Source organism: Haematobia irritans, chromosome 2 (genome assembly GCF_050003625.1).
Source record: "Haematobia irritans isolate KBUSLIRL chromosome 2, ASM5000362v1, whole genome shotgun sequence".
Classification (NCBI taxonomy): Eukaryota; Metazoa; Arthropoda; class Insecta; order Diptera; family Muscidae; genus Haematobia; species Haematobia irritans.
Genome location: NC_134398.1, coordinates 193,842,027 through 193,854,358, shown reverse-complemented (window position 1 = coordinate 193,854,358; position 12,332 = coordinate 193,842,027). Strand labels below are relative to the sequence as shown.

At 26.0% G+C, this 12,332-nt stretch overlaps 1 protein-coding gene across 1 annotated transcript; it reads right to left on the bottom strand.

Moving 5' to 3' along the window:
* Positions 1–2,757: 2,757 nt before the first annotated feature.
* Positions 2,758–3,490, bottom strand: LOC142224431 (uncharacterized). The gene has a single exon (XM_075294204.1). The coding sequence runs from the start codon at positions 3,407–3,409 to the stop codon at positions 2,876–2,878; it is 534 nt and encodes a 177-aa protein (XP_075150319.1). The 5' UTR covers positions 3,410–3,490; the 3' UTR covers positions 2,758–2,875.
* Positions 3,491–12,332: the final 8,842 nt, after the last annotated feature.

Sequence of the window (12,332 nt, the reverse complement as noted above, 5' to 3'; positions counted from 1 at the left end):
AGAAGATTTTGTCCAAATTTTATTTCTGTAAAAAATCTTTTCAAAGTTTTATTTCATTAAAAATTTTGTTAAACTTTTATTTCTATAGAACATTTTGTCAAAATTTTATTTCTATAGAACATTTTGTCAAAATTTTATACTATAGAAAATTTTGTCAACATTTTATTTCTATAGAAATTTTTTTAAAAATTTTATTCCTATAGAAAACTTTTTCATTTTGTCAAAATTTTATTCTTATAGAAAATTTTGTCAAAATTTTATTCCTATAGAAAATTTTGTCAACATTTTATTTCTATAGAATTTTTTTTTCAAAATTTTATTTCTATAGAAAATTTTGTAAAAAAATTATTTCTATAGAAATTTTGTAAAAATTTTATTTCTATAGAAAATTTTGTAAAAATTTTATTTCTATTGGAAATTTTGTAAAAATATTATTTCTATAGGAAATTTTAGCAAAATTTTATTTCTATAGGAAATTTTGTCCAACTTTCATTTCTATAGAAAATTTTGTTCAAATTTCATTTCTATAGAAAATTTTGTCAAAATTTTATTGCTAAAGAAAATTTTGTCAAAATTTTATTGCTAAAGAAAATTTTTTCAATATTTTATTTCTATAGAAAATTTTGTCAAAATTTTATTCCTAAGTAAAATTTTGTCAAAATTTTATTTCTAAAGAAACTTTTGTCAAAACTTTATTTCTATAGAAAATTTTGTCAAAACTTTTATTTCTATAGAAAATTTTGTCAAAATTTTATTTCTATAGAACATTGTGTCAACATTTTATTGCTATAGAAAATTTGGTCAAAATTTTATTCCTATAGAAAATTTTGTCAAAATTTTATTCCTATAGAAAATTTTGTCAAAATTTTATTCCTATAGAAAATTTTGTCAAAATTTTATTCCTATAGAAAATTTTGTCAAAATTTTATTCCTATAGAAAATTTTTTCAAAATTTTATTCCTATAGAAAATTTTTTCAAAATTTTATTTCTATAGAAAATGTCAAAATTTTATTTCTATGTTAGAAGTAAAACGGAGAAATTTTCTTTCCAATTTCGTACAATTTGGACGATCAAATGCGCCTTTTCTAAAAAAAAAGAAAATGCACTGATCGAATGAAAAAACTTTCCGATATAAACTAAATTCAACTCAGGTCTTTTTGGAGCTAAAACACGTCTAGATCGCGGTGTGTAGAATCCCAAGAAGCCAAATGGGGAGATCGGTCTATATGGGGGCTGTAGCAAAACATGGACCGATACCGACTATATTCGGCACACCTAATTGTAGATCTAAAATACCAATTTCAGGCAAATCGGATAAAAATTGCGTTGTGTAGATGCCTAAGAATTCAAAGCGGGAGATCGGTGTATATGAGGCTACACCAAACCAAAGACCATTAAACGCCATATTTGGCCAATCTATTTATGGGCCTAAATTACTTCTAGATTTCCAATTTCAGGCAAATCGGATAAAAATTGCGATTTCTACAAGCCCAAAAAGTCAAATTGGGAGATTGGTGGAGGGGCTATAGCAAATCATGGACCGATACACACCATATTCGGCATATCTATTTGCGAACCTAAAATACTTCTCGATTTACAATTTCGGGAGATCGATTTATATGAGGTCCAAGGACAATTTTCTCATGAAAAATCAAAGAGCATTTTAAACATAAATAATTAAAATTAATTTTTGCAAAAAGCGAAGACAACAATAGGAATAAGGGCGATTATATCCATTACGGGGAGATGTTTTCAAAGAAAATTTGCTATGATCCATAATCGCACTGAGCCGGATGACCTCCCGGATGGCATCACTCGGTTTTTCTCGTTGGTTGCGGATTCATCCCTCCGACTCAGCCCACTTGCCCATTTGTTTAAAATTGTTCGCATGGCCGGCGTGTTCACTTTCATCCTAAAATTCCAAAAAGTCTGCATCAGTTCATGACGGTACACCCCAGCCTCTCATCCCTATGCGGAGGTATGTATAGCAGTAATGATCACACATGCTTTATGGCCACCAACTTGGTGGCCATCATTCACTATCCTGCCGCAATATATCCCAGCGCGGTATCGGGGTTAGGGCGCCCGCAAAAAATTGTATAAACTCCATGGTGGTGAGTATTTAAAATTCGGTCCGGCCGAACATTTGGATGTATACAGAATTGTACTAAAAGAAATATTAGACCCACACAGAAAAAATACCACCAAAATATTTCCAATTAAAAAGTTAATTGAAGTTGAAAATTTTTTCAATTAATAAATTAATTGATACAATTAACTTTTTAATCATGATAGAAAATTAAGTTAATTAAGTCAATGATTGAACATTTTAAAATTTTTAATTAAAAAATTAATTGATACGATTAACTTTTTAATCAAATTCGGAAAACTAATTCAGTTAAAAAAAGTGCTGATTTTTTTTTAATTTTTAATGAAAAATGTATTTCAACCAATCATTTGTTAATCCAAATAAAAACTTTAAGCCAATTCAGAAAGTAATTAAAAATAGTTACCCTTTTTAATTAATAAATTATTTGAGTTTTGCAATCAACATCAATTAAATTTTTAATTGAATCAATTAAAAAATTAATTGAAATTTGCTGAAAAAAATCAATTAATTTTTTAATCAAGAATTTTTTCTATGCCCAATTAAAACTGTGATTGATACTATCATTTTCGTGATTGAAGACATTTCAATTAAAAAATTGGATCAATTAATTTGGTGATTGAATCAGAAAAAAAAATTTTGTGTGCACTTTTCATTATATCCATCCATGATTTATTCCAAATCCATACAGGTAGTAATTTTTATTCAAACTTCATGGAACTTATCGTTTAAAATATCATGCAAGCCGCAGGAGGTATCAAAACTATTTATTTCAATTCCAATGTCTCATATTTACAAATTCTAGTATCGTCCGGAATAATTGCACTATTGTTCGGATCGTTTCCATTAAGTCCATCCACATCATAGCGATACGTTGATTTAGTTAAAATACTGGGTGGCAACCATATTTCTATATCCTTGAAAACATATAGACCAGAACGATTTTTCGGTTGATCATTATATTCGATGACCTTTTTGTGATCTTCAATCATTTCCATATCAACAGTACCTTCTTTCACAGATTCTTCATCCAACCATGGATCAATATCAACGGGTGATATTAGTGAACCATTAATGTCTGTGGTCTCAATGGGAGGTGATAGTGTGTCCATTGTTGCCTTGATGGTTGCTACACAATTCGTTGTTTCTAGCATTTCCTCAGAATCCATATTAATATCCAGAATTTCCACTTTTGAGGAGTTCGAAGTAATTTTTCGATAATGTAGTTGAATTTGAGGAAAGGCATGTTTGGGTCGCGTTTTCAAGCCCATTTTAACAAGATTCCCCAATTTAGAGAACATTTGTGTGGTTTGACTGCAATTCTTGACTTTTGAATAATAATTTTATTTTTTCTGATGTTAATGATAATTTTTTAGACAGTGAAATTTTATTCATAGAATTTTTACTCGAGAATCATTTTCGAACATAACGAAAGCAATAATTTGCCTATTTTCCTACCTAGTTTCAGCTTCATATGAATGATCTAACGGGCTTTTATATTCGTGTGGCTGGCCTAGAGTCTTGGTCTTGTAATAGTGGATATCGTCTATAATAGCCCTAATCTATAAGCTGGTCGCAGTTCTGAGGACAGTGTTCTATAGGTTAGTATGTTATTCTAATGCGTGTCGCTTTTTGATTGAGACCACATTCTTCAACCCTGATCGACTAATTGCCTCATTAGTACATTGGTTAGGTTATAGTAAGGTACCCTGTTATTTTCCCCTCACCTAGACTATACAGTCCATTGTGACAGCACCATAGTGAATTTTTCTCATATGGATGTTTAAACAAAAAGTCGAAAAGTAAAAGCCAACATTTTGCAATATTGGCCAAAATCGAATAATCTACTTTTGCTAGTAAGCAAAATTAGCTACTTGAATTTTAACGAAGAAATCGAATTAGAATTGAATGGAGAATGTTATAGCTCGTTTTATTAAAAAAGTTAAAAGTCACAATTTCAAAAATAGAATTTTAAATAACCGCAAAAAAAAGAAAGTAACTTTTCAAAAAATTTTCATAACTCCAAAAAGTCAAAATTTTCAATTATTGAAAAAATCAATGAGCAGACGTTTTGATTTTTATTAAAGGACTACTCTTGGACCTAGTTCCTATGTTATGTCGCAAGTGCTCATAGTTAGCGTTAGAACGTACTGTTGTTTGTTCTCGGAATTTTGTCGTCATTAGCTCAAACATTCAACAGCTTATACACCTCTTGGTCGTATATACTCTCAAATGTCCTGGAGTTAAATAACAAGAGGGTAAATAGGATGTGGAGTCCATGTTGATAGCTAGAGACCGGAAAGTTCTCCAAGAAACTTGAAAGAACTAATTGTCTTCGCTATGGGTGCGAGAATTGATATTGACCTGTACCAGTCTTCTCCTGGCTTCAGTAGACATTTTTCAGTAGAATTTTTGTAAAGAGAGTGCAATTAATATTTTAGCAATGTATACCAAATAGGGTCAAATTCGGTTCAGATACAAATATAGCCTCCATATATATGTTTTTTTTTTATGGAAGAAATATGGCTAGAATACCCACATACTACCCCCGAGATTCAACGAATCGAAAGAATAAGTTAAGTCTCCGGCTTTTGTAAATATCGCCCAATTTGGCAAAAAATTGTTCATAAGCTCACAATTCACAAAATTTTAAGAATGCGTCAAATTTACCTATACGTTTAATTCGTATGTATTTCCCGATAAATCATTAATGCGGTTTTGTAAAATTGCATAAAAATGACTTTAGATTTAATTATTTCCCATATTTTTTATACCTTACGCCCCACTGTGGAACAGGGTGTTATAAGTTAGTGTATATGTTGCAATACCCATAAGGAGACGAGATAGACAGATGATGTCTTTGGCAATAATGCTTAGCGTTGCCCCCTGAGCACGGTTGCCACAGCTGGTAGAATTTTTACTGTTTGGTAGATTGGTAGAATTTTTAATATTTTGGTAGATTTTTCAAAACTAAGAGGTAATTCAGAAATAGAAATAAAAGCGTGACAAAATTTTCTATAGAAATAAAATTTTGACAAAAGTTTCTATAGAAATAAAATTTTGACAAATTTTTCTATAGAAATAAAATTTTGACAAAAGTTTCTATAGAAATAAAATTTTGACAAATTTTTCCATAGAAATAAAATTTTGACAAAATTTTCCATAGGAATAAAATTTTGAAAAAAAAATTTCTATAGAAAAAAAAATTATGACAAAATTTTCTATAGAAATACAATTGTGACAAACTTTTCTATAGAAATAAAATTGTGACAAAATTTGCAATACCCATAAAAAGACTAGATAGACATATGGTGTCTTTGGCAATAATGCCCAGCGTTGGCCCCTGGGCGCGGTTGCCACAGCTGGTAGAATTCTACCAAAAACGGTAGATTTTTTACTGTTTGGTAGATTGGTAGATTGGTAGAATTTTTAATTTTTTGGTAGTTTTTTTCAAAATATTTCTCGACTACTAAGAGGTAATTCAGAAATAGAAATAAAAGTGTGACAAATTTTTCTATAGAAATAAAATTTTGACAAAAGTTTCTATAGAAATAAAATTTTGACAAAATTTCCATAGAAATAAAATTTTGAAAGCAAATTTTATAGAAATAAAATTTTCTATAGAAATAACATTTTGACAAAATTTTCCATAGAAATAAAATTTTGAAAAAAAATCTATAGAAATAAAATTTTGACACAATTTTCTGTAGAAATCAAATTTGGAGAAAATTTTCTATAGAAATCAAATTTTGGCAAAATTTTCTATGGAAATCAAATTTTGACAAAATTTTCTATAGAAATAAAATTGTGATAAAATTTTTATAGGAATCAAATTTTGACAAAATTTTCCATAGAAATAATACTCAGAAAATATTTTCTATAGAAATAAAATTGTGACAAAATGTTCTATAAAAATAAAATTTTGACAAAAGTTTCTATAGAAATCAAATTTTGACAAAATTTTCCATAGAAATAAAATTTGTAAAAAAAAATTCTATAGAAATAAAAGTGTGACAAAATTTTCTATAGAAATAAAATTGTGACAAAATTCTCTATAGTAATAAAAATATGACACAATTTTCCATAGAAATCAAATTTTGACAAAATTTTCTGTAAAAATCAAATTTTGACAAAATTTTCTATAGAAATCAAATTTTGGCAAAATTTTCTATGGAAATCAAATTTTGACAAAATTTTCTATAGAAATCAAATTTTGACAAAATTTTCTATATACATAAAATTGTGATAAAATTTTTATAGAAATCAAATTTTGACAATATTTTCCAAAGAAATAATACTCAGACAAAATTTTCTATAGAAATCAAATTTTGACAAAATTTTCCATAGAAATAAAATTTTGAAAAAAAAAATCTACATAAATAAAAGTGTGATAAAATTTTCTATAGAAATAAAATTGTGACAAAATTCTCTATAGTAATAAAAGTATGACAAAATTTTCTATAGAAATCAAATTTTGGCAAAATTTTCTATGGAAATCAAATTTTGACAAAATTTTCTATAGAAATCAAATTTTGACAAAATTATCTATATAAATAAAATTGTGATAAAATTTTTAGAGAAATCAAATTTTGACAATATTTTCCAAAGAAATAATACTTAGACAAAATTTTCTATAAAATCAAATTTTGACAAAATTTTCTACAGAAATAAAATATTGACAAAATTTTCTACAGAAATAAAATTTGGACAAATTTTTTTTATAGAAATCAAATTTTGACAAAATTTTCCATAGAAATCAAATTTTGACAAAATTTTCCATAGAAATCAAATTTTCACAAAATTTTCTATACAAATAAAATTTGGACAAAATTTTCTATAGAAATAAAATTTGGACAAAATTTTTTTTATAGAAATCAAATTGTGACAAAATTTTCTATCGAAATAAAATTTTGACAAAATTTTCTATAGAAATAAAATTTTGACAAAATTTTCTGTAGAAATAAAATTTGGCATAATTTTCTATAGAAATAAAATTGTGATAAAATTTTTATAGTAATCAAATTTTGACAAAATTTTCCATAGAAATACTACCCAGACCAAATTTTCTATAGAAATCAAAATTTGACAAAATTTTCTATCGAAATAAAATTTTGCAAAATTTTCTATCGAAATTAAATTGACTAAATTTAATAGAAATAAAATTTCAACAAAATTTTCTATAGAAATCAAATTATTATTCTATACAAATAAAATGATGACAAACTTTTGACAAAAATGGTTGAAGCAACTTCAAATTTAACAGAAGTATATATTTTGGGCAGTCCAGTGTATAATATAGCCCCGCCCGACTTGGTTAAGGTTTGAAAACCACATCCTAAATTTCTTCCTTGATCAAAATTAGCTCCATCTTAATTTTCCAAACTGCGTTATTGAATCAATTGAGTATGGTAACCGTGGACTTAATATATTCATCCTTTGAAGAGTTTATTAGGATAAAATCAATTTGTACATTTTAATATAACAAAAAGTTCATACATTCAAAACGACAAGATGTGTAATTCTGTATAACTCCCACGAAGACAAGGGTTGTTTGAACGAAGTACCCCATTTACCAAAGTTAAAATACAGATTTTAACCCATAAGAAAAATGTAAAAATCGGTGATTTAAATCATAATGTGAATGCATTTTTTGTTAAATTTCATACGATTGTAAATTCCATACGAATATAATCTCTTTTGGACACCACTGCGTATGGTTACTGTCGAACAATAAACACAATACCTATACGCCACCATGTACAGTGATAATTCATCAGCATTAAATATTACTTACTGGCAACAACAACAATGACAATTAATGTAGTTGCAAGAGGTGTGAACTGGACTTTTCTTAAGATATTTTCAATAACTATAATTAAAATGTTTCTTCTACCAAAGTGTTTGTGAAATCTGCATAAGTTTCATTGAAATAGTTTATGTCACTAAAATATGGCCCACTATTTATTAACATCTAATAATTATCTATCTAATAAAAGTCATACAACCTATGAACCACAGAGTCATTAATAAATGTCCCATGTTAGACAATACAGAGTGGGTATATCAGCATATGCTTTGACATACAAAACATATTTTCGATATATACATACATATATAATTATAAGTGGAAAAATAAATGCATAAATAAATATGCATGTATTTATGTGTGTGTGTGTATTGCATAGTAACAAGCGCAAACATGTACAACAGCAAATACCATACACTTGAATGTTTGCAATGTTTATCATCCGAAAAATATGCCATACATGCCGACAGATCCTATATGAGTAAATTACTGCTGCATACTTGTACGAGAATATGGGCTGACAATGTGACATTGTATGCAGTCAACATTATTATTGTTATTATAAGACACAATATTCATATTAATTTATTTAATTATTATTTGTTAACAATGTACAAATGCATTAAAGATATATGAATACAATTTATTCATAAAAGGGGGAAACATCTTTCCTGTATAATAAGGGTAATGAAATTCGCAATGTATTTTGTATTATACATAAGAAAATTTAATCAACAACATAAACAATTATATTTTCATTTTCTGTTATTTTCTGCAGATAAGTTTTTTGTACGCATTAAAGCCAAGTTCAACGATGAGATATATGCATTATATCATATATCATTTGGAATTTTCCATAGAAGTTTTAACAAGTTTTCTATAAAAGTAAAAGTTTAACAAGTTTTCTATAGAAATAAAATTTTGAAAAATTTTTTATAGAAATAAAATTTTGACAAATTTTTCTATACAAATAAAATTTTGACAAAATTTACTGAAGAACTAAAATTTTGACAAAATTTTCTATAGAAATGAAATGTTGACAACATTTTCTATAGAAATGAAATATTGACAAAATTTTCTATAGAAATAAAATTTTGACAAAATTTTCTAAAGGAAAAAAATGTTGACAAAATATTCTATAGAAATAAAATTTTTACAAAATTCTTTATAGGAATAATTTCTATAGAAAAAAATTTTGTCAAAATTTCATTTCTATAGAAAATTTTGTCAAAATTTCATTTTTATAGAAAATTTTGTTTCTATTTTCTATAGGAATAAAATTTTGACAAAATTTTATTTCTATAGATTTTTTTATTCCTATAGAAAATAGAAACAAAATTTTCTATAGAAATAAAATTTTGACAAAATTTTCTATAGAAATGAAATTTTGACAAAATTTTTTTCTATAGAAATTATTTCTATAAAGAATTTTGTAAAAATTTTATTTCTATAGAATATTTTGTCAACATTTCATTTCTATAGAAAATTTTGTCAAAATTTCATTTCTATAGAAAATTTTGTCAAAATTTTATTTCTATAGAAAATTTTGTCAAAATTTCATTTCTATAGAAAATTTTGTCAAAATTTTATTTCTATAGAAAATTTTGTTTCTATTTTCTATAGGAATAAAATTTTGACAAAATTTTATTTCTATAGAAAATGTTGTCAACATTTTATTTCTATAGATATTTGTCAAAATGTTATTTCTATAGAAAATTTTGTTTCTATGGAAAATTTCTCCAAAATTTTATTTCCATAGAAAATTTTGTCAAAACTTTATTTCTATAGAATATTTTGTCAAAATTGTATTTCTATAGAAAATTTTGTCAACATTTCATTTCTATAGAAATTTTGTCAAAATTTTATTTCTATAGAAAATTTTGTCAACATTTCATTTCTATAGAAAATTTTGTCAACATTTCATTTCTATAGAAAATTTTGTCAAAATTTCATTTCTATAGAAAATTTTGTCAAAATTTCATTTCTATAGAAAATTTTGTCAAAATTTCATATTTATAGAAAATTTTGTTTCTATTTTCTATAGGAATAAAATTTTGACAAAATTTCTATAGAAATAAAATTTTGTCAACAAAAATTTCTATAGAAATAAAATTTTGTCAACATTTTATTCCTATAGAAAATAGAAACAAAATTTTCTATAGAAATGAAATTTTGACAAAATTTTCTATAGAAATGAAATTTTGACAAAATTTTCTATAGAAATGAATTTTTGACAAAATTTTCTATAGAAATAAAATTTTCTATAGAAATGAAATGTTGACAAAATTTTCTATAGAAATGAAAGGTTGACAAAATTTTCTATAGAAATAAAATTTTGACAAAATTTTCTAAAGAAAAAAATGTTGACAAAATATTCTATAGAAATAAAATTTTTACAAAATTGTGTATAGAAATAATTTCTATAGAAAAAACTTTTGACAAAATGTCTATAGAAATGAAATGTTGACAAAATTTTCTATAGTAATAAAATTTTGACAAAATTTCTATAGAAATGAAATGTTGACAAAATTTTCTATAGAAATACAATTTTGACAAAATATTCTATAGAAATAAAGTTTTGACAAAATTTTCTATAGAAATAACATTTGAAAAAAATTTTCTATAGAAATAAAATGTTGACAAAATTTACTATAGAAATAAAATTTTGAAAAAATTTTCTATAGAAATTAAATTTTTACAAAATTTTCTATAGAAATAACATTTGGAAAAAATTTTCTATAGAAATGAATGTTGACAAAATTTACTATAGAAATAAAATTTCGAAAAAATTTTCTATAGAAATAACATTTGGACACAATTTTCTATAGAAATGAAATGTTGACAAAATTTTCTATAGAAATAAAATTTTGACAAAATTTTCTATAGAAATAAAATTTTGACAAAATTTTCTTTAGAAGTAAAATTTGCACAAAATTTTCTATAGAAATGAAATTTTGACAAAATTTTCTATAGAAATGAAATTTTTACAAAATTCTTTATAGAAATAATTTCTGTAGAAAAAATTTTTGACAAAATTTCTATAGAAATGAAATGTTGACAAAATTTTCTATAGAAATAAAATTTTGACAAAATTTCTATAGAAATGAAATTTTGACAAAATTTTCTATAGAAATAAAATTTTGACAAAATTTTCTATAGAAATAAAATTTTGACAAAATTTTCTATAGAAATAAAATTTTGACAAAATTTTCTATAGAAATAACATTTGGGCTATATTTTCTACAGAAAAATAATCCATTTCCTTGTAGGGGCCAGCTACAAATTTAAAATTAAACCTAAAAATAAAACGTTAATATAAAATTTTTCAAATTTGGTAGATTTTTGGTACAATTTTCTTCAAATTGTGGTGTACTATTTTTGGCACGAGTAGCAACCGCAGAGGCCATTCAAAATTGAGCAGTTTGTATACAAGTAAAATGAATGGGTTATCTTGCCAAAGAGGTCAGTCGAGAAGATATTAGACCTATAGCCTCCATAATGTTCGATGGTCGTTTGCCGCTCGTATTTATCGACCACGGGGTCAAAATAAATGCTTAATATTGTCGAAAAATGTACTAAAGACAGTAATGAAACCCTGGGCAGACAAATATTTCGATATTTCCACGAAGCGCAATGATCACTAAAATCTCACTCCGTTGAACTTTTGCTCCTGGGTTATTTTGGAGATTAAGGTTGACACTAAAAAAAAATACCAAAAAGTCGATTATGTCCGGACGGTGCTACCCCCAGAATGGGCTAAAATACCACAGAACGACTTTCAAGCGTCGTGTGATGGTCTTGTCGGTCATTATTCATGCCAAAGGAAGCCAATGCGAATAAATTTAAACTGATACAAAAATTTATGTTATTTCCGATATTTGTTCTTTTGAACAATAAAAAAGGGGAAATATATGGCTTTCCTTTGATACATTAGGCATGAGCCAATCTGGATAATTGGCTCAGCCCTACTTTAGATATTCCTTACTTGTTTAATATCTGGTCAAGGATGGATTTGATTTTTCAAAGTTCATTTTCTTCCATCTACGAATTCAATTACCCTTTCATACATTCTATATATCTACGATGTATAATTGAAATACTTTCTCACACACATACACACCTAATATGCATACAGACACATGCATTAACCACAACTAATGTCCACTGCTACTGCATGAATGTATGTATGTGTATGTGTGTGTATAGGTATTATAAATGACGATGACGACGATGAGTATTTACAGAACTTGTTTGTCCTGCATAAATGCAAGTGGGAAGAGTTCATGTTAATTTAAATAAACACTTGACCGAAAAAGGGCTTAAATACAATAAGCACGATAACAAATGTGAATGGCAACAATTACAACAATTACAGAATTTCTAATGCAAATTATTGAGTGAATACTTACGCTAAGAAT

Coding starts and splice junctions, on each gene's coding strand:
- LOC142224431 (XM_075294204.1), bottom strand. CDS start 3,409: ATGTTCTCTAAATTGGGGAATCTTGTTAAAATGGGCTTGAAAACGCGA.